The sequence below is a fragment of the Enhydra lutris genome, unplaced genomic scaffold, assembly GCF_002288905.1.
Source record: "Enhydra lutris kenyoni isolate GAN:26980312 unplaced genomic scaffold, ASM228890v2 scaffoldscaffold51, whole genome shotgun sequence".
NCBI lineage: Eukaryota > Metazoa > Chordata > Mammalia > Carnivora > Mustelidae > Enhydra > Enhydra lutris.
Window position 1 is genome coordinate 4,647,502 of NW_019154135.1, and position 23,708 is coordinate 4,671,209.

Below are 23,708 nucleotides of genomic sequence, written 5' to 3' on the forward strand. Positions count from 1 at the left end.
GAATGATTAAATTGTTTCTTCCAGCTGGGTGAGTCTGTAGTGTGAGCTTGGAACACGTGAATGGCTGGGGAAAATGGAGCCACAAAGGAACACATGTTGGGAATCAACTATCCACCGGTGGCGTTGAGAGGCAGCTGTCGTGGGTCTTTAGCAAGAACACCTGTTTAGGGATGTGATGGCATATAGTTTTATGTGAGCCTTTGTACGTAACTTTTTGTCTCTTCTCTCTGCACTGTCTACTAACTTACGTCTTTCTATATTTTATCTATTTGTAATAGCACACTTAAACCCTTCTGCAAAAAGAAGGGACATCATTGAATAAATCATATCAACTGAAGTTTCGAGGGACTTTTTTTTTTGTGCCAGGAGTCATGCCAGTTCCAGAGGCTATAAAGAGCAGGGAACGCTGGCTTGAAGTCTTCACTGCTTAGGGATGTGAGTGAACTGGTCAGCTAGCAATAATTCAGTAGGAGTCTCTCCAGGGGAAGGGGATTCCTGCGGGATCGCAGAGCCGAGGCCCACATTTTGGGGAATCGGAAGAGGGTACAAGGGGAGGTTATAACAGAATTGGTGCTGGGGCAGAATCTTAAAGCAGAAATAGAATTCCTGCAAGTACAGATGGAAAGGGTGTGGACAAAGACGGGTGGGGAGGGCGGGGCGGGGGGAGGTGTTCAAGGAGCAGCTTTGAAGCTCCCCTTCTTATTCTGGGCAAATGCCATTCCTCCAATCCACTCAATTACCGACAAATGTCTTCCTTGGCTAATGTTTCCTTCTATGCCTTTGTTCCCACCACCTGGACAGTGAGCTCTGGTGTAATTTGAGTTTCAGGGGAGTTGCCTGGTTTCCAGGGAAGTCTAATAAAAATACCACAGCAGAAATGTCTTCAACAAAAGAAAAGCAATCCATAATCTTTTGTGAGGCCCCCGGCTGATACTACATTGATAAAATTCCCTCGGCCTCAACGTTAATACAAAAACATCCTATTCAAGCACAGACCTTACAGATAAAGGGAGCATTCCCCTCCAAAAAATTGGTATATAGGGTACATTTATAAATACACTAGACTGTTTAAGCTTGGCATTTCAGTTTTGTAACTGCGGGGCCGTGACTTGGGAAAAAATCTGGGGTTTGGTTGCAGGAGGAATTAAGTGTGAGGTCTCTGGGGATGATGTGAAGGGACCCTTGGCTAGTGAGTGAGCCCGGCCGATTGCCCAGGACATATGTTTCGGTGAGGCTTTCTAGTAAAGCAATACCAGTAGTGTTTTAGTAGATTTTTATTTATTAAGTGCCTGTTATGCCAAGAGCTTGGTTTGCGTTCTCTCAGTAAGTTCTGACAACAGCCCATTTAAAATAAGGAAACTGAGGACCAGGAAGATGAAGTAAAACGTCTAGGGATACGCAGGTTGGAGTTTGGTAGGTGCTGAACCAGCTTTGGTTTAACCTGTAATCATAAACTTGACTACTTACTTGCAAGTTGTTTTTATTCTCCATAATAATACTATAAGATGTTATTTGTCCACATAAAGTATATATGAGCTGCAGAAATGTCATGCTCTAGCCACAGCCTTTCTTTTTTGGAGGTCTCTGGGCAAAGCCCACTGGAGCATGGGCAGGCTAGCGATGTCCTCTCTGAACTGCCCAGAAGAGCCAGGGGGCCTGCTGAGTGCGTGGATGGCCTGGGCTCCTGGGCTTTGCCTGTCTTTCCAAGAGGAGGACTGGTTTCCAGGTGACACCAGTCTGTCCATTTTCATACTGTTGCAATGACAAGCATTTAAACAAAACAAAACAAAACAAAAAAACCCCAAAACCAAAAAAAAAAAAAAAAAAAAAAAAAAGACCATATGGTGTCAGTAGTGTGATGAGATGCTTTCTGAAGTCTGGGCTTTTCTGCCTATAGTAATGCCATGGTTACCACCAGGGGGGCCTGAGGAATTCCTAATGAGAGACTCAAAGAAGGAACGGATAGTCCTGCCACATGGCCATTAAGGCCTGAGATGGAGTATGCCAACAGCGTGCTTCATCAGGTTAATGGACTTTTTACAAGGGCCCTGGTCTTGGAGGATGGGAAAAGCACAGGCCTGAGTGACTGCTGAACAGACTTACGTAATCTCAAGAGCAGAGGGGACGGCAGCTGAGGCCTGGGCCTCGTGACCCGTAAACAGAAACTTGGTTTGATGGATGTGTGCAATAAGTAATTCTCCTGGGATCGAAACTGCATGACTCAACCCGTTTTCAGGCCTTAATCTTCTCTTCTGTTGTCTTTTGGGGGGTTTTGTTTTTGTTTTGGGTTTTTTTTTTTTTTTTTTTTTAAGAGCAAGCGAGCAAGAGCAGGGAGTGGTAGAGGGAGAGGGAGAGACAGAACCTGAAGCAGGCTCCATACTGGGTGTGGAGTCTGACTCAGGGCTTGATCTCACCACCCTGAGGTCATGACCTGAGCTGAAATCAAGAGTCTGATGCTTGACTGACCCAGCCACCCAGGCACCCCCTTAATCTTCTCTCCTTGAAAATAAAGTGTTCCTGGGGCACCTGAGTGGCTCAGAGGGTTAAAGCCTCTGCCTTCAGCTCAGGTCATGATCCCAGGGTCCTGGGATTGAGCCCCGCATGGGGATCTCTGCTCAGCAGGGAGCCTGCTTCCTCCTCTCACTCTGCCTGCCTCTCTGCCTACTTGTGATCTCTGTCTGTCAAATAAGTAAATTAAATCTTAAAAAAAAAAAATGAAAGTGTTCCTATTTGTAGACCAGCATGTACTTTTATAGCCAGGTTTTATGGCCAAAATGATACATTTAAATGCCTATTTTAATATACTTTAAGTCAGAATCACCCTTCCTTGTTTCGAAAAAGGGTCTCTTGTGTAGTAAGTTCACTATGATGTTTCTCCCCCATGTTTTAAGACTTTTTTTAAAAAAAATTTTATTTATTTGAGAGAGAGAGAACAGAAATAGGGAGAGAGAGCATAAGCAGGGAGGAGAGGGAGAAGCAGACTCCCACTGAGTGGGGAGCCCGACGTGGGGCTCCATCCCAGGACCCTGGGATCATGACCTGAGCCGGAGGCAGTCACTTAACCGACCGAGCCACCCAGGCGCCCCTCCCCCATGTTCTAAAAGCCATCTGTATCCAGAACAATCCAGCTATTATCACTGTGTATCCACTCAGCTCATATGAAGTGCTCAGTGTTATGAACAGTACAAAGCTTGCCTTTTCCTCATCTGATCCAATGGTATCTACAGTAACATTGGCTCCAAGGGAGTCCTAGTGCTCTGAGATTGGATTTTGTCGAAAATTACGGTGTTGGGAGATCCCTAGGTATTGGATGGAGGTCCTTAATAGAAATCCCGGACGACTGGGGACATTCTGTAAGGCATAGAGTTGTAATGGGGAGAGTTGTAATGCAGGGACCACCTCTGATTCTGGGCTGTGTGTAGGCTGTCGAATCCTGGTGGGATCACCAAAATGTTCAGTGATAATAACTGTGATCTACCCTAAAGAAGGATAAAACTTGTTCTCAGTGAATTGGTGCTGGATTTCTCAAGAGATGGCTGTTTGTCTGGGGCGGTCACCCCGCCTTAGCCATCTGGGCCTTCTGAGACCCCCGGGCTAGAGGGAGTGAGGGGAGAGACAGTCCCCAGACGAGCGTGGCACTGCCCAGCCCCTTGGTGAGCTTGCATTCTTGTTCCTGTCTCTGCTGTGTGAAGCCCGAGCCGGAGTTCAGACCTTCCTCGGAGGGCTGCTCACTCACAGCTCATCTCCCTGTGAAGACGGGATCAGGTCTCACACCCCCGCTCATTGTCTCTTTGCCCCCACAGAATCTGTACCAGAACAGGTTCTTAGGCCTGGCCGCCATGGCGTCTCCATCCAGAACCTCCCAGAATCGACGCCGGTGCAAGGAGCCGCTCCGTCACAGCTACAACCCTGGCCAGTTCCACAGCATGGCCATCAGGAATGGCCCCCATGGCACCGTCACCATCCCCCGCTCCACCAGTGACACCGACCTGGTCACCTCGGACAGCCGCTCCACGCTCATGGTCAGCAGCTCCTACTACTCCATAGGGCACTCGCAGGACCTGGTGATCCACTGGGACATCAAGGAGGAAGTGGACGCTGGAGACTGGATTGGCATGTATCTCATCGGTGAGTCAGATGCACTTAGCAGGACCAGCCCGCAGTGTGCTGCAGACAGAAGGGTCTGGACACCGTGGTTTGGCTGTTCAGCAAGTGTGTGGTTCACGGTGCCCTTTTACGTATGCTTTCATATGTCACAGACTCCCACAACTTGCAGTCACCTGTGTCACATACACACCAGATTCTAACACACTGCAGACCAGGTACTGAGGCTTCTCTTGCTACCTCCATTCAGTGGAAGAAAATCCTAAGATGGAAGGGCTGGGAGTGCTTGGACACAAACGTCATTACCATTGGCAAGTGTAGAAGCTCTTCTACTTATGAACAAGTTAGCATTACAAGCCTCTTGTCAAGTCCGTATGTTCCTAAGACCAAAGCAACACCATACACACGAGCGATGTGCTCCCATCTCCGTGGAGGGAATTTCACTGTTTCCAGCATAGTGGGGCACCTCTTCTCACCTGCTCTTTCCATGTTCTTACTGCTTTGTATTCAAAAGATGTCACTGGATTCGATGTACAGTGAGAGCGAGCACACGGCAGGCTGAGGAACAGAGTGGTAGCTGAGAGGAGAATGCACAAGTCAGCAGATCTCACAAATTTGAACTCACCTGAAACATGGATTTAATCTTTTGTTCCTGATAGAATCGGATGTGCTGGAAATCAGTGCATTTACGAAGCAAAGTTGTGGTTGCTGCGGGGGTGGGGTGGGGGGCTCGTGGTGGTCTCTAGAGTCAGGCATCAAACTCGGGAGGCCAGGCCTTCTGCTATCAGTTTGTGTGTGGAGCAATTTACACATTCAGGGGCGCCCAAGTGACTGAGTCGTTAAGCGTCAGCCTTCGGCTCAGGTTATGATCCCCGGGTCCTGGGATCCAGCCACGCATCAGGCTCCCTGCTTGGCGAGGAGTCTGCATCTCCCTCTTCCACTTCCCCTGATTGTGTTCCTTCTCTCGCTGTGTCTCTGTCAAGTAGATAAATAAAATCTTAAAAAAAAACAAACTACACATTCGGACACAAAATGCCCAATTTAATATCATGAAGTATCACAGAAACCAGTGGATTTTATGAGTATTTTACGACCTGTTTTTCTGATAAAATAAAGGGGATCTTATTTAACTGACTAGCTATCAGGGAAATATTTTTAGCTCTCTTAAAGGTTTAGAAATCTGCTTGGCTGGCGTATTTACAATAGACTCTTTGTTATAAAGATGGAGAAATGTAATTTTTGAAATTTGTATGCAAACAGTGGTTACTAGATCAATTGGACTTAGGTAAAATGTAATTTGCTTCAGAATAGTTCTTGAGTAAAATTGTTTGGATACCATCAGACTACAACAGAGCTTGTAAAATAAGAGCCCCCCAAGCATATTTTTAGTCCATATTATTTTAAATTTGATGAGTTACCAACACTGTAAAGTGTAGAGATTTCACAGTGAAATCCAGATTTCTAGCTTCTTTCACAAAAACCCTCAATTTGGCAGCCCGAGCCCATAATTCTACTTGGCTTTAGTTCACCAAAGTTAAGCATTAGCTGCTTTGGGTAGCCTATCTGTACCTTTCAGTCTTTCCATAGTCTCCCTCCCATCCGTCCCTACCTTCATTCATTCATTATGGATGTTACTTGTTTAGCAACTTAGGCAATTAGATTTTTGACCACAGATCTGTTTCTGAAGCAACTCTTTAAAGCTGTACCCTCGTGCAGTGCCATTCATTCCCCAGCCAGGGAACCGTTGGAGGAGGAGCACGTGATGGGGGAAGGTGTGACACCCAAGGACATTCATCCAAAGTGAAGGAATGGCTGGATCTGGAGCTCAGCCCTAAATCCGGGCTGGGGGTAGAGGCTTCAGGTAATGGGCCCCCCAAGAGTTGATGAGGTCACCGTGGATTGTGTAGAAAAGAGCACCAGAAAGCCTCTGTCAGAGACAGGGGCAGCGGACGCACCCACAAAGGAGGTAGAGGAGGGGTGGAGACTTAGGATCAAACTAGGAGACCACGTCACAGAAGTCAAGAGAAGGTGGCGGAGGAAGGAAGGAGTGGTCAGCAGCATCGAATGTCGTGAAACTCTGCGAATGAATCAGATCCGGTGTTAACATGACATTTTGACTAAGACAAAAGTAAACACAGCTCATCATCTTAGAATCTTAACTTGACAGTTTGTTCTCCTCATAGTAGCTGCATATATATAACTGTGAAGTTATTTAATGCAGAACGCCAACACTTTAGGCAACATAGCATTTCAGAAATAATTTCCAAATCCAAAATTATCTGGGAGTTTTAAGAGTTCATAATTTGTAGGTCCTTAGTAACGTATCTGTCACATTCGCAGTGCCTTGCCAAAGATCAGATCATTGATGTAGACCTAACACTTTAGAGGTGATGATTTAATTTAATCTGTCATTTCGCCATGGAAGTGAGGCCAGTGCAGTGGCTCTCAAGGCCACAGAGCTGCCTGGCCTGGTCTCAGACCCCATGCTGCCCATAGGAACATCTCAGCACATCCTGGTGCAGTATCCAATGGGGGCCGTTCTATATCCAAGGAAAACCGAAATGCCCATGGGAGGCCAGGTTTGGGATGCTTTCAGCTCTGACCTTCAGGCTCCCCAGGCAAACATGACTGGGGAGAGAGTGAGACCCCTGGATGTGGAGGGGGATGTGTGGCCTTCCCACTGATCCCAGTGCTGTCCTTAGCCAGGAATGCAGTGGAGTCGGGGTCAGTAACAGGAGCATCCCTGTTATTATCATCATCGGTGAAATCCCATTTAGCTGCCGTCCTTTAGGGAGTGGTTCGTGAGCTTGATACAGTGTAATGAAGGATTCTCTCTCCTAGTGACACAGAATGGGGAAAGATCACATGGTTTCAGTGACAGCATGACCTTGTTTAGAATCCTGTCCTGTGGCTGGCCAGAATGTATGGCCCCAGCCAGGTACCATCATCAGAGCTCGAGGTTTCCTATCCAAAATAGAGGAGAAAACAGGACTTTCTTCTAGAATTACTGAACTGAACTGGTGAGACATTTAATGCACATTTAATGCCTGTTGATCGATACTTCATGTCTTGATCTACCTTGTCAGGGAGCTCTAGTCTCTGGGTGTGGGATAGCAAATTACCTTAATTCCCAAGCTTTGTCCTGAGGCTGTATCCTCATTTTGCCCAGTTCCATAGCAGCTGAGGTAACAATGGTAGCAGTTTCCAAGAACTTTGCAGAGCAAGGACACGATTCTGATACATTCAAGTTTCAGTTCACAGGGCGCCTTGCAAACCAAGGACTTTTCTCTCTCTCTCCTGTGTATTTAATATGTGGAAAGTTTAATCAGGTATATTCTGATTTTTTGTCTCTTCTGATTTTGGAATGCAGTGTGTCAAAATTGTTAGTAAAAAATGTATAAATTTTAATCTTAATTTATCTATCTCTACCTTCACTTCTGTAGATTCTATGCTCTGTATATGTTGCTGTGAATTACCCGCTACATAAATGTTTCATATCTTTTTTCTACTACCATTTCTTAGTTTATTATTACAGAGCTGTCTGTGTTCCTTGTGCTACTCTTTGCCTTGAATTCTTTTTTTTTAAACTATTTAAGATTAGTCTCTCAGTTTCCTTCTGCTTCATATTTGCTTAATCTTTTACTTTATTTTCAGACTTCATCTTTTCTTTAAATGTAGCATTTGTGTATGCTTTTATATTCTGATCTAAGAGTCTCTGGATTTTAACTGGCCAGAACAGCACTTTTCCGTTATTGTCTTAACTGTTACATGAAGATTTATTTTTATCATTTCTTCATATTTCTTATCTACTGCGTTTTCTTTTTGTTTCTTTTCTTCTTTCCATTAGATTGATCTATCAATCTAAAAATTACATTTTTCTTATTGTCCTTATGATGAGTACTTTTAATCAGAGACCAGACGTTCTCAATCAAGGGTGTTTCTGCCCCCATTCGATTATCAGAAGGCGCGAGTTCCTCTGAGAAGTGGAAGCCAGGTTGCATTTTCTTTGTTGGGCTTAGATGTAGTGGATCAGTTGTCCTTTCTATCTGATTCTGTGCTTCCTTGTCCATGCCACTCTCAGCAGCAGTAGTCTTTTCTATTACAGATTAGGGTATAGAAAGCATAGCTCCTATGCTTTCATTTTGAAGACAAAGCAAGAGCAGTACATTTCATTTTTCCCATGTGTGCTGTTTCAGTAAACTTCACTAGAACTTTCTAATACAAATTTTAAACAACCTGTAAAGATCTTTTCTCTATTATAGACTGGAATAGGGAGTAGGAGTCTACACGCCAGAAGAAATAAATATCATTCAGCAAATATAATCTCTTTTTGAGAAACTTAATGCATCTCTATGTGTTCTGTACAAAATGAGTAATGACAAAACTTTAAACAGCACTGGCCTAAGCTAATGTTTCAGGTTATTATTAATGGTTTTGCATGTGCATCATAGAGCTTTGCCATAGAGAGCCCTATTGTTAGCCCAGACTGTAAACAGAAGTGTCTCCTCACTGGTGATGTCTGACACTGATCTAAGACCACTCCCTGTATTATTCATTCAGTCTTCACAACAGACTTTTGGGGCAGGCATTGATAATATACCCAGGTTGTAGTGAGGAAGGAAAGACACCGAGGGATTAAATAAGATACGTAAAATCACATACCTACTAAAGTAGCCTACCCTTCCTTCCTCAAGGGGCTGTAAATTTCCCTGTAACCACACAAACATTGCTCCCAAAAAAGACTTCCACCATGACAAAGAATATGGGAAAAAAAACTTTGGGACGTAGGGTCTAGGGGCTGCCAGTCCTCAGGGTGGCAAAGGGCCTGGCTGGGCTCCCACCATCCATTTCAGGCCTCTTCTCTTCTCCACTGCCGCCTTCTAGTGCAGAATCTGGTCCCAGCACCTTAAATGTCTCTGACTCCTGTGCAGCCATCTTCAGATGCACGCTGGTCCCCTTGTCAGGTGCACTTAAGCAAGATGGGGAAGGAGGACCTGAGCTTTGGGGATCCCCCTACTGGTTAGCTGGTGGCTGAGAAATTCAGCTTTCCACCAGGATGCCTTATGCCTGCTCCCTCTCTTCAAGGTGGCGGGTACTCATTGGGCCCTGGGCTGGTCGAGGTCTAGTAGGGCAGCAGCCCCCTGCTGTGTTCCTTGTGCTACTCTTTGCTTTGAATTCTCAGCTCATGGGCTGCAGCTGCTCTGTGAGGAACTTAGCAGTTCCCACAAGGCTTCTGTGAGCGAGGCAGGAGCTGGGCCTTGGAGTTTTTCTGTTATTCTGGGGCTGTTCTCAGAGGCCCGGCCTAGCATCCATGTCTCCAAAACCTAATTCTCTGCATTAAATCCCCTTCTGCATGAACTATCTGGACCGATTCTATTTTTCTGCATCTGACCCCCACAGTACATTTGGATTTCCAAGCAAAGACCAGTAACTTTTCTAAAAATTGGCCATAAATGCCCTTGGGGAAGGAGCTGACCTCTCAGCACAGATGGGCCAGACAAGAATATAGACTGTTCTGTTTTCTGGTGTGGTATCTGTTATGAAGTATTGTCAGTGCAAGAGAATGGGCTATTTATTAGGAGCAGTTGACGGTCTCTTAAAATGTGTCCTTTTTTTTTTTTAGTGTTTTCATGCAATTCAACAAATATTTATTTATTTTCTTTTTTTTTTTTAAAGATTTTATTTATTTATTTGACAGAGAGAGAGATCACAAGTAGACAGAGAGGCAGGCAGAGAGAGGGAGGGAAGCAGGCTCCCTACTGAGCAGAGAGCCGGATGTGTGGGACTCGATCCCAGGACCCTGAGATCATGACCTGAGCCGAAGGCAGCAGCTTAAACCACTGAGCCACCCAGGCGCCCCTCTTTTTTTTTTAATTTTTAAATTTTTTAATAAACATATAATGTATTATTAGCTCCAGGGGTACAGGTCTGTGAATCGCCAGGTTTACACACTTCACAGCACTCACCATAGCACATACCCTCCCCAATGTTCATAACCTCACCACCCTCTCCCAATATCCCTCTCCCTGGCCACCCTCAGTTTGTTTTGTGACATTAAGAGTCTCTTTTGGTTTGTCTCCCTCCCAAATGTGTCATGTTTAAACCTGTACAACCACATGGATCTTGTTCTCTTTATTTTGCCATCCTAGTTCAGTCTTTTCTGACTCTTCCCCCCCTACTCAGCCCATCCTTTTCTCATTTGTGGCCCTGGGCTTTCTTGATATTTAACTCATTCTTATACTTACTGTAATCTAGTGACATTGTCTGTTTTCTTGAATAAATCCCCAAATCTGTTAGAAACTTTCTGGGAACATAGACCATATCTCACTTGCCAGTGTGTCCCCACAGTTTAGAATGTTGCCTGAAGAGGAGGAAATCTTACACCATTGACTAATGCATGAATGAACACCTCCCTTCTAGGTATTAGTTATGTGGACATCTGATTGTAACTGTTTAAATGAATATTCTGGTGATCAGAGTGGATAGATTCAAGTAAATACCTCTCCTTAGAGAATTGCCATAATGAGGCAAATCTCTATCTGGATGTGAGACTCGTTGTATCTGTACTGAAGACCCAGGGAGCTAGGAAAATATTACACCTTTTTTGCAGAAAGGAGGCAATTACTCTAAAAGACATATTATGCAATCATCTTAGTAACCTAACCAGGGATGTGAGCACACACTGTGAATATTAAGACCGGCAAGTGTTGCAACCAAGTGATTTTCCCAAGGGATACAAAGAGTTCTTGTTACTAATGAAGCAGAGGTAGTGTTGCTTTGCCCAATCATCTTTGCCAAAGAAGAGATAGCCAAAATGTGCAATCAGCATGACAGGTCACAAGCACATTGACCAGCTATCTCATTTAATCCTCCACTAGGAGGTCCTAGTTATTAGGACTCCACCGCCCCGTCCCCCGCAACTTTGCAGGTGATGCCATTGGTACACGGCACAAAGGGCCTTGAGAGCTGGGTCCTGTAGCTACAAGCCCTGCCATCATTCTAGCCTGTTCTCCAGTCCATTCAGATACAGGATGTGAACCTCAGGATATCCTAGTTGCAAAAAGGATAACCATGACCTAGCTGCTTTCTGTAGAGGAGCCCCTGAGTTCTCTTTATTCCTCCCATCACTGTGGTAGATTTGGATTCTCAAGTACGGTTTCCCTACAGCCTCAGATCCATCCAGCTTAAGTGGTTACATTCTGGTGAAGAGGAAACCGCCAAGGGCACCACGGATGATCAAAGTAAAATTCATATCTCTGTCTTAGTCTGCACCGAAAACATGAGGTCTAGAGCCAGAGAGGAGGAAGTCAGCCGGGTCTTCAGAGATCTGTCCTCTCCAGGAATGCTGTGTTCCTCTCTGGACACCGGCTGTAGGAAGGGTATTGACTGTTGCACTGTACTGAGCAGAGAAATAGCAGGAAAGAAAAAGTACATCGTCTCCCCACAAGCTCCTCTCAGTGCTACCAGGCAGGAGGCTCTCCCTGAGCTTGAGCCCTGGACACCGCATCAGGACCTCTCTCTTTGCCCTCCACACACCACCCTCATCTCTGCCCTTGTGGCTTCTTTATCCCTCAGTACTTCCCTGAACCCCTGTTGGCCTCCCTCCTCCCTCCTCCCTCCTTGAAATTTCCCATCAGAGCACCCTGATCTTTTCCTTCCTATCCCCTATCACAAATTATAATAATACCTTTATTTCTCTACTTGGTGTTTCAAGTCTGTATCCTCAGTTGCTTGTAAACTTTAGTTCAAAAAGGACCATCTTGGTTTTGCCCAACTGTGGCTCCTACATATTCCCCAGCATGACAGACGGTTGGAGCTCAATAAGTATCTGTTGAATGAATAGATGAATGTATGAGTGCGTGAAGGACGGATGGACACATCCGTGGACGAGTCCCAGGTATTACAGGATGATGGTATTCAGGCTGGAGAAGAAATGCTATTGGTTGGAGCCTGTGATGATTGGGACCCAAGAGGAAGTGTGATTGGATGTTTTCCTTATGGCTCATTCACAGACCCCCATAGAGACCAGCTACTGAAAGTTTTAGGGAGATTTTCATACTCAGATTTCGCACATGGAAGTGCTGCTCAAAAGTGAAATGGATCGCCACAGGAGCAATCATTTTGTGTTCTGGGAAGTGTTCACGAACCAGCTGGATGAGCTTAGGAGTATTGCAGAGTGGGGAGGAGTCTTGCATTATAAAGGGGTTGGTTCAGAGAGTATCTGAGGATACTTCCAGCTTTCTGATTCTGATTCCAGGTACTTTTTCTTCAGCTGAGTTGGCTGAAAAAGTACTTCGGCCTTCATATCCTTTGCTCTTTTTCTTTCATCCTTTTTTTGTTCTAAATATGCTGTAAGCTAATATATTTCTCTGTTCTGCTATTCATTTAGATGAGGTCTTGTCAGAAAACTTTCTGGACTATAAAAACCGTGGAGTCAATGGTTCTCATCGGGGCCAGATCATCTGGAAGATTGATGCCAGCTCTTACTTTGTGGAACGTAAGTACTTTTCCTATTCTTGTTGCTCAGGATAAAGCAGAGTTCAGTGGCAATTTTTTTGTTGTTGTTCATTGCATTGCCTCCCCTTAGAAATGTGCCATGTAAGAGAGTCATAGGTTTATGAAATGCTTAAAAATAAGAAGTAAGCTCTGGGTTAGTTGGGCAACAGCCATCCAGACCAGCCCAGGGGGCCGTTCCTTTTCATTTCAAAGAGAAGTTTGGCTCATAGTCATTCATAGGCCTCTGCATTCAAGACCTTTTGGCTTAAATCCCTTACCTTTCACGCTGTGGCTCCTCCCGGTGCTAACCTTGCAGTAGCTGCCCTGCTGTATCTTATCATCCAGTTTTGGCTTGACTTGAGCAGGTTCTTCAAGGCTCCCTGCTCATGGCCCCATCATGCTGGGGATGTTCCTTGCGCTGCCCTGACCTTTGACTCTGGCCACAGTTCCCCAGGGCGCGGATGATCCATTACTACCAACAACCTGTTTCCTTGATTCCTGATTTACTGACATTTCTGGGTTTATAAACTTGTCATCATGTATGTTACTAAGATATTTTCGAAACTTTCTGTCTTTGAAAAAAATCACTCTTACAGTGAAAGAAGGATTCTTTTCATAGGTCCCCATATTGATGCATTTCCCATTGCATGAAGAAATAGCCTTGTGGGCCTTATGTTTACCAGCTGAAGGAATGCACAGTTTACCCTTATCTCCAAGTCCTTCCCTTCCCACTTGTGTACTGGAGAGTGCTGAATGCGCAAATCCTTTCCTGCACCTTCTCGTTCATAGCCGGGATTCAGGCAGTGTAACTCTTCTGAAAGGCAATGATGAGATACTCCCTTGTTCCAACTGTCCTGTTCTCAGAGGAAAGCATATGTGGCCAGGAACCTAGAGTTGTCTGTTATCATTGGGCTCGTTGTTCAAGAAAAACTGTATGCTTTCAATGCTTATGTTTTGCTGCCATTTTTATTCACTCTCATTTCCATTCATCCACTCAGTAAGCATTTCATAAGACCTACTATATTTCAAAGATGAGCGATTTGAAAATGAAAGGTCTAGTGTCTGCCCATTAGAAGCTTATGGCATCTCTCCTAGAAATGACACAAATGCCCCCTTATTTTGCATTAGCACCTGCAGAATGTGTAGACAGGCGATTTGATACTGTCGGATGTAGAGGTGAAATGATTTTATGAGATGTGGTTGGGCCCTTGACTTTGGTTTAGTCATAATGAAGTTCCCAACAAGAGATTTCCTTTTCCTTAATATTTAGCTCCCTGACTCTAGCTTTCCTCCTCCTAACCCATTTTGCATGTTAACACCAGGCAAAATGCCTTGAACTCAACTCTGATACCATCTGGCCAAAAGCCTCATGGCTCTGTTTTCTGATTCCATGGACTGAAACTTCTCCGCCCTACTGCCAAGACCAAATAAGACCCACTCTCCTCCCTCAGCCCCCTTCCCCATCCTCCCCAGCATGCCCTCCTTTGCCCAAGTCATGCCAGTATCTTCCCCGTCCCACAAATAGTATCATTGATCATGAAGGACATAGATGGGCTTGATCTGGAGATAACGATGGGTTCCAGCTAGTGGTCCTTAGTGTGACTTCCCAAATGGTAAGAACAAAAAAGGTAAAAACTTGCATTAGTAATGAATATTAGACACAAGAACTGACTGTATTCTCTAGTCTGTGTTGGAAGTTGGATGGAGAGGCCGTCTTTACTGTACACCTGTTATCTTCTTTGGAGTTCTAACTAATTGAGAAAGAAGCCGTTTAGGGTCAAAATGTAGTATCAGCTCAAAACGGTGCAGGAAGGAGCACATCCTACAAGTATATGTTTTTTTAGAGACAAAGAAATAACTCTTAAGGATAATGTGAAATTTTATGAGCTAATGTGAAAAAGTGGGTTGTGTATAAATTAATCTGAAATTTCATTTCAAATAGCAAACCATTTAATATAATTGTCTTCATCAAGAGGATGAAGAGACACTTAAAGTGCCACTAGAGAGATACTATAACATAAAGCCAGCTCTGTAAATTATATAAAATATTGTCATAATTGAGTAAAAGTGTATTCAAACTCGGTTAAGTAGCAACGTTCTAGAATAAACAAATGGCTTGCCAGGTCATATTCAAAAATAACTAAAAATGGAACACGTCAGAAAAATGACATTTTGCAAACGTCTTGGTGCAAACTTGAGAAGGTCTCGCTGGGCAGTGCACCTACTGGACTAGAACTATCTCAAGTGGATGAAAGTGAAATTGAGAAGGTGGTTGCAAATACATCAAAGCTGTGTTCAATGTACGGAGAATGTATTATTCTGTACAAATGTAATCTAATGTGTCAAAAACGAAAAATTTATCAAGAAAAAACTTAATTGAGTTCACAAATGATGAGAATCTTAACTCTGGGCACACCTATAAATCAAATAAATTAGAACGCGGTAATGGATAATAGCTTTAGGAGTCTGAGTACATTAAAACTGTATATAATATGCTATGTGAATTCATATTTTTAATGTGAAATAATTGATATTTTCAAAATGTATTATTGGAAAAGTGCCAGGTTAACAAATAGGAAGGGTTTGAATGTACAAAATGTTCTGATATGGCTATCTTTCATTAATGCAATAAAAGCATCAGAGGTCCTCTTGCTATAATAAAAATGCAGAAGCCAGGCCATTACCCGGAAGGTTACACAAGTTTTTGATATTAATAAAAATCAGACTCCTGTAGTCTCTAAATAGTACTAAATGCATTAATCTAATTGGTAAATTATACCTTCTTAAAATTAAAATCTATTCTACAAACAGCACATGGGCCAGATTTTAAATGTTGAAATAGGACAGAAGACCATTCTTTTTATCTGAGGATTAAATTAAAATAATAGATGAGGTTTTTATTTTATTTTCTGTTTTTATTTTTGTCCTTTTCTAGGAGTAGAGATATATCGCAGATTACCTGGGATCTGTAATGTTCTAATAGTACATTTCTTTGGGGTCATGATTCAATTTAGAATTAGGAAATTGCTATTGATTTATATAAATTTTTTTTAAGGTCTGACTAAATCAGATTTTGAAAGTACTACTAAATGAGGACCATTCAAAACAAGCATTTCCTGCACTCTGCAAGGAGTTACGTGCATGATAAAACACAAAAGAAAGGTTTCCTTTTCTCTGGCATATTTTTTCCCTAGTGGGCTGCTTTTGACTATAGTAATAATTGCTATAATCTGAGAACTGCAACCAGATACAAGGTTTTTTTGTTTGTTTGTTTTGTTTTTAAGATTTTGTTTATTTATTTGACAGAGATCACAAGTAGGCAGAGAGGCAGGCAGAGAGAGTGAAGGGAAAGCAGGCTCCCTACCGAGCAGAGAGGCTGACACGGGGCTCAGTCCCAGGACCCTGAGACCATGACCTGAGCCTAAGGCGGAGGCCCAACCCACTGAGCCACCCAGGTGCCCAAGATACAAGTTTTAACACCGACAAAAGAAAGAACTAGTGAAGTTTCAGCTTTCCTTATCCCGATCAAGTCTTACAATGTTGTATCATTTTTGTATCCCCATGACTATCTTTTAATATAAGCAGTCAGACTTAGAGCAGGCCAGACTCAAGCCTCAAGAGTCACCCCAGCCAGGTCTTGCTGACTGTGTGCTGCTATCAGAACTCCTTCAGAATTGGGGCTTGCATTGCCCAGAAGCAATGATTCTACAGAGAAGGCATCTTTTTCTTGATCTCTGTCCCAGATCTGTTCCAGATAGCTCCCTGTTCACCATAGCTCCCCATCAATAGCACGAAGAGTAGAGAAGTGTGCTTTCAGCCGCCACTGATGACGGCCAGAAGAGTCTCTCCCAGAGGGACCACCTTGGGTTGTGTCATGTTATCACAGTCATGAGCATGGCCTTCTCACAGCTGTCTGGGTGTAAACCAGAAACCCTCAGTCCCGTCTGACTGCTCTTCCCCGTCTTGGTTTCCTGCCCCTGCTCAGGTCACTGGTGCTGTCCTGCGTTCACGCTGGCACATTCAGCCTTTTCCCATCTCTGCTCTCACTTCCAGAGTCACACGCTGATTCCTGCTTGTGCTGATTCTCCCACCCAGCATTTGTTGGAAGAACGGCCCTCAAACATCAGCACATTTCCAGTCCTTTTCCATCCATCATCCCAAAGTTAAAAAACACACAGCAACCCCTGATTATACTTAACAGCAAATCTAAGCACTCGTCCTGCTGTAAGTTTTGAAACGACACCCACTGAGTGTCATGAGGCGAACTTCACACAGGTGGGAGGGGGTCAGGTTTTGCCTTTCGGTCCACACTTGGGCAAGGGGCTTCCAAGCGAGAGGTATGTGGGCTCAACATCCCCCCCGGTGTGGCCTCTTCTTGTTTCTTCATCTATAAAATGAAGTTATTGCCTCACACTGAGATAGCAGCCCCATGAAGATGAATTGAGTCACGCCGTGAGTGCCCGATGTGTCTGGTCTAGCCCCGTCTGCTCTGTGAGTAGAAGACTCTGAATTAGGAGTGGCGGTGGCTCTCTGAGAGGGGTCTGATCAGCAGCCAACACTCCACGTGGCATTTCTCCTCAGAGAATGGACAAGTGGGTGTCCTGGTGGTGACTGTGAACTGAAGGAGTTTTCTCTGGGAGATGCTTTGCAGCTAGAGTTGAAGACCGAAGGGCACTGGAGGAAAAGCGAGGCTCCAGGAGAACTAGCTGGCTTCCCCTCATTGGCATTTCTGGCACGTGCTTCCTCCTCTCCAGCAATGCAGCAAGGGCAAGGACTAGCCCTGCTGGAGCTGGAAGGCCACCCAGATCCCTGATTGCACACAGGGATCCTGTCAGGTTGGCAACCCAGATGGTTCAGGTGACACATTGTTGCAGCCTTCTATTTGAACCTGGGCAACTTTCACCAGGACTGCTCTGTGGTTAGCACTGGTGTGGCGAAGAACAACACTGTTGGCCGCCATTTTCAGTCATCGATTTGTTATTTCCAAGGAGATGTCTCCATTTGTAGTGTGGTAAACATTTGAGTCATAGGCTCTGAGCCTTCAGGAAATCTCAAGTCTACTTGGGAAGACTAAACACTCACATGGCATTCACACGGCCTCACAGGTTGGTTTTTTTTGGTTGTTGTTTGTTTGTTTTGTGAGGAACAAGGATGGCCATCCATAGACATCCATGTGTATGGAGCCATCCATACACATATTTGCAAGACACTGGACACTCCTATTATAATGTCATTTTATATTTATTATATAATTCATGGGACACCATGACAACCCCATTGTTCATCCAGTTTAATGCTATCCCAAAGGGACGTCCTGGTCAAAGTTGCTCTCTAGAAACAATCAAAGTAATTTCAATATCGCTGATGTTCTTATATTTGTTAAAGTTTGAGAAAAGAGTTTATAGTTCACAACAACACTCCTGAAATTAATTTTCCTCTTTCACCACACAATTCCTCCAGTTTTCCTCCCACCTAAACTTCTCCATTTACCTCTTCCCAATTGTAGCTCGCACTCACGGTGCCCTTCTTCCCTTCCTTATATCCTTCACGTTTTGCTTTAAAAGCCTAAAAGGAGTAATCTTGATGGAGATAAATCCCCTGGAATGGTAGAGGAAGGAACCATGTCACCAAATACACAATCAGTCACCCCTCACCAGACCAGAGCCAAATGGTTGGCGATATTCACACCGTAATCATGTTTGGGCAGAGGCCAACGTTAAGTGTGCAGTGGCTCTGGCTGAACAGGGCCAATGAGACCATGGGAATGTGGCAGTGGGAGGGCAGAGGTTCATGCAGGAAAACAAGTCATACAGGGACATCCAAGGGAGGAGACGCACACAGCAGGCTTGCCCTCAGTCTACCCAGTGTGAGAAGCCAAGCTGTGGACTGCAGTCACTTCTCACCATGTCCAATATTCCATTACATCTGAGAGCAGAAACAGTGATCTTTGGTCCACAAAGGTGTCAGTCTGTCAGATTAAGTAAATACAATACAAAGAGTAACTAAGCATTATTACAGACAACAGAAAGGTATGACCAAGTAGTTCAGATTTGCAGCAATACAGGTGCTGCTGGCTTCTAGCTGGGTATGTGTCAGGTTCTCCCAATGAGGTGAAAGCTCTTAACACAAATAAATGGTCAGGCCCTATTACCACAGACTGAGACTATTCTGGAGAAAACTTGAGTCACCGTGTCGATAAAAGAGCATACAGATTCACCTGCCTCTCTGAACCCTTTAGTGCTAGAAGCTTCCTGGGCACTGTACGCATCTTCAGGATCTCAGGTCTGGAGGGAGAGGCCTGGTCCCTGCCAGCCAAGGCTGTTTGTTGCATTCCAGTAGGAATGTGCTTATCTCCGGGTACATACCTCTCACTGTGTTCTGGTATCAGTGACAATAAGGAGCACCCATTCCAGCTTTGCGGTACGGAGTTGATCATCACCCATGAGGAAGGGGGGCTTGTAGGCAGATGGGGCCAGTGGGAGGGAAGGGCTGGTATTGGGGGCCAAGTGGTAGAGAGATCATTGCAGGTAAGGGACACTTGCAAAGACCGGAAGGCACGGCGGAGGGGGCCGAAGGAGGGGGTTGGGCAGGCATAAGGGAGAGTTGAGGACAGAGTCCTGACAAAGAATGGGAGCAGAGGGAGGAGGAGGAAGAGAGATCATCCAATGTGCAGGATTAAGTATGGCGACAAACTCCTTGACAGTCCTCTCGAGAAGAGGCATTCAAGTCTCCTCTCCCACATGAGTTTTCATGCTAAAGTGATGCTGTGCCAACGTCCAGGCCCAGATTTTAAGAGACTGGTAGCTTCCATTTCCTTACCCTTGAGAAAACTCACTCTTGGAGCTGTGAGGCACCTGTCAGAAGCCCAAGGTGGCCATGTGTAAGGTTGCATGGAGAGACGGTTGGCCAGCCCAGCTGCTCCAGCCATCCCCACCCAGGGGAGAGCAGGTGCAGCCCAGCTGTTATCCATGGTAACAGCATTCGAGACCCCAAGGGAGAGCTGTCCAGCTGAGCCCAGTCACCTCACAGAACTTTGAGAGATCCTAATACAGTGCTGTTTTAAGCTGTTAAGATCTTGTTTCCTTTGTTATGGAGCAACAGTAACGTAGCATCAGAGAAACCAAAAGAGTGGGGCCAGGGCAATCAGGGAGAAGAAAATATGAGAGGAGGCATTGTCAACACGACCTGGTGAGTGCCAGTGGAGGAGGCATGGGAGACACAGTCTGGAATGCATCTGTGGAGAGTTGGACTGGGGTTCAGAAGGAGCCGGGAGGACAGGAGGCAGAGAAAGTGAAGAGCCCAGCCTGTCCTGGAAGCCCTTGACCTGCCAGGGACCAGGTGACTAGAAGTATGTTGGGGCAGGATAGGAACAGGACTCGAGGACAAAAATGCGTGTGCGAGCAACCTTATAGCACCCCTTTCCTAGTGAGACGGGAGAGAAGAAGAAACTGGAAGAACTCAGGAGTGGTTTTCACCTGTACAGATGTGGTAGAGTGAAATCAGCACTCCCCAAAGAAAGGCTCCCTCTCAGAGCCTCTCTGCACACAGAATTAATCTCTTTTAGTCAAGACCGCAGACACAGGGAGCTAGAAATAAGCAGACCGATGAGGTTCTCTATAGCTCTAGACAGTGCTTTGACAAGGTAAGGAGGGAGTATTCTGCCCATTTTAATCTCCGTGAGATGGGGACACAAGAGCTCGCTCATAAAGGCTCATGTGGGTGAGGGCAGAGAGAGTCCACATTTGGCAGGAGAGTATGTGGGGCAGACAAGGGAGCCTGACCTAACTAAGATACTGTGTCTGGACCTGCGGCCAGGTAGGTGAAGCCATGTCCGAAGGGCATGGCCAGCTGATGTTCATTTAGACAGATAGAGCAGATGGGCATGAAGGGGGCTGCAGCCATCCCACAGGGGGTGGTCTGTGCTTGTCCCTGGGGATCTGTGCATGGGTTATAAGATCTGGCCCCTGGGCTGCCATTTGGCATAAGGCTGATGTCAGCATGCCAGGCACCATGCTGAACACCTAAGATGTATTGTCCCACTTAACTTCATGAAAACCCTGGGAGGCCAATGGTATTTTCCCCTTTTCTTCCTGAGATGCAGAAAGAGAATGCAACTGGTCCACTATTCACAGAGTAGGATCAGGACTTGAACCTTGACCCTCTGACCTCAGAGCCAGCCATGATGTCCTGATAAGGTCAAAGTAGACCAGAATGGCCCCCACCAGTAAGGTGGAGTTTCAGTGCAAGGTTCTGGTCCCATGGAGGGTGGGTTATCAGGTAATATACTAGATAGAACTTTGAAGTCGGAGTCAGTGCTGGGGGCATATCTCCCAGAATGACTGGCCATCAGAATGGGAATCCGGATGACACTGCTCTAGCAAATCCTTGACCAGAGGAAGGAAAGTGGAGGTGGCTAACATATGGCCTTCCTCCCATCCAGATGATTCCGAGTGAGGAGCTTGTAGGCTCCACCATAAAAAGCTATAAAGTTCAGCTTAGAAGACAGATGCAATCCAAGATGTCAGTTACTCCTTCACACATAAATCCAGAATCTTCTCTGTTTCAATGTATTTGTTAGATGTGTATGAATCCCGTTTGTATAGACATTTTTTTAAAGTCTACCTATTCCCAACAAAATCTGAAGAAAGCATTAAAGTAAAAATTACCCATAATTTCAACACAAGATAACTTTTTAAAACTTTCTTTTTATTGCTAGTAGCATCTCCTCTTAGGGAGGCTTAATAAATATTTATTCCATTAATTAGTGAATTAAGCTAGTGTTCAGAACTCCTGTGTAGAAAGCAAGAGACTTATGCACAAGGATAACAACCATTTTGTCTTCTCTTTCCCACACCTGGCCTCTGAGCCATCTAGAGGAAGAGACAGAGAAATATGGGTAAGGGAGGGAACCAAGTGGTCCCCAGGCAGATGCATATGGCAACCGGGTACTACAAAGACAGCATGCAGTTCTGATCTGTCCAGTTCTTGGAATAAGGAGGTGGCAGAGAGGTACCACCTTTTTAAGCAGACTTACTCTGCTCTTAACATGGGCCAGTCCACACTGGGAACTGGACCAATCAGTTTAGTGATTAGCAACTCTTCCTTCTTTGGTTCAGGTCTTAGTTAGTGATTAGGAACTCTTCCTTCTTTGATTCAGGTCCTGGAAGCTAGATGCTAGAAGAAAAGTGGAAAGGGAGCATTTTCCCTTTTCTACTACATTCCCAGCTTACATTTCTTCCTTTTGACCCACTGAGCCTTTTAGTCAAGTCTATGTCATGCACAGCTGTAGTGTTCTTGAGGACAAGAGACCCACAAAGGTCAGGGAAACCTGCCTGAACACCATGTGTGACCTCCTAGACACTTGTCCTTTGCACATACCTGGGGCCAGTTCAGAGGTTACCCCCAGGAGCTGCTGTCATCCACCAAAACAGGTTTTCCCTGAGTCAACTCCAAGGCCATCTTCAAATGATGCCAGTGATGCTGTCTGTCCTTACAGGCTTTGTAGAGCCAAGAAAGAGTTCAGAGTTCATGTACTGTTTAAAAAAAAAAAAAAAAAAAAGGCACTAATTCCTCACAAATTCTCATTAATCCAGACCTCAGTCACTCATGAGTCTCACTTTCTCAAAATCCTAGAATTCATATGATACCCAAGAATACTGAAAAACCTAACAGCATCCACAAGGTCTAGAAAATGCAAACAATGCCTTCTCTGTTGCAGTAGCTGCTAGTCTTAGCACTGTTTCCTGCTTCCTAAGCAAAACCAGAGTCGGCAGGTCCTGGTCCATATTTAGACCCACGTTTCTACTGCCGGCTGTTACCTGAGAGAAGAGGACAGACAAAAAGCTGAAAGGAGAAAGGAGCTAATTGTGTTTAATTCAGTTTCACCAGAATGAGCACCAATCTGTCTTTAAAATCCAAACCAGAGAACGTGACTTCTAAGGGAGGAACTGTGTCATTATGCCCTCCATATCCTTGGAGAAAATATAGTTATAAATACCACACCATCTACCAGAGAATGACATATATGAAGCACTGCTATTTTTATACAGAATCTAGAAATTTGAACCTCTATATTCAAAGCCTTTCATGGGTCTTCTATTCCTTCTATTTAAAAACCTCTTGATATCTTCCCCCCCCCATTAATAGTTACCCCCGAAAAAAAGGAGGCTTATTTTACAGTGTGGGTTTTCCATAACAGAGAACATGAATTTCTTGTGAGTACTAAAATTTTAAGGCCTGTCTGACCCTTTAACAAAGGAACAGATGAAAAGATAAAGAATATAAGTAATATGAAATACTTTTCAGAAGGGGAAGAGAAGATGATGTAAAAACACACACACAAACAGTAACAGAAGGGAAAAGGCAAGAAGGGTGTGGGAACATGGAAAAGAATGACCAAAATGTTCTACCTCGAGCCCTCACTCTTTCTACTAGCGTAATCACAGGTGGTTCCCAAATTGGAGAAAAAATTCAGGCAAAACTCAATACAAAACAATGAATACTTAAAACATCAGAACCCGTTAAATAGAAGCTCTGGATACAGGACACAGACGAAGTAACCACACGAGGTAACTGCACAAAGCAACTTCTTTTAAGAGATGGACTCTTGAAAGAAGATCCGACCCTCCCCACCCCCACCCCCCCGCGACCCTCCGCGAGTGCTCACGAGGGTCCTAACTGGGGTTCCGACGCGCAGCCCCTCTGGCGCCCTCTGTGGGCGGCGGAGCGAAGAGGAACGGGAGAAGGTCGTTCCTGCGCGGGGGCCACCTGCCAGGGCTGGAAAGGAGCCAGGTAACCCGAAACTCACCTAAAGGATCAGGGTGTCCTGAGACTCTGTATGAAACGCGGAAGGATGATGCAAAGCTCAGAGGAAGCTCCAGGCTGGCTGCGGGCAAGAAGCTAAGCCAGATGCAAGGTAGTAAGAAGTTCATAAAGCCTGTGATTCCGGCCGCCTCGAGGAAGTGTAGAAAAGTAAGGTAGTAGTTACCATTGGGATAATTACGTCAAATTAAGACTGTTTCTGATGACGCATGCGCCTCTTGCTTGACCACCTCTGACACAAGCAAGGAGAGGCTGAACTTGGTGTGTTTGATGATCTTCTGTCACCT

At 44.9% G+C, this 23,708-nt stretch overlaps 1 protein-coding gene across 1 annotated transcript in view; it reads left to right on the forward strand.

The window, feature by feature from the left end:
• Positions 1 to 23,708, forward strand: part of LOC111157053 (HECT, C2 and WW domain containing E3 ubiquitin protein ligase 1) — a 453,548-nt gene that overhangs the window by 202,979 nt on the left and 226,861 nt on the right. The window contains exons 2-3 of the mRNA XM_022518266.1: positions 3,804 to 4,128; positions 12,494 to 12,601. Coding sequence (XP_022373974.1) covers positions 3,804 to 4,128; positions 12,494 to 12,601 — 433 coding nt within the window. The remainder of the gene's footprint in view (positions 1 to 3,803; positions 4,129 to 12,493; positions 12,602 to 23,708) is intronic.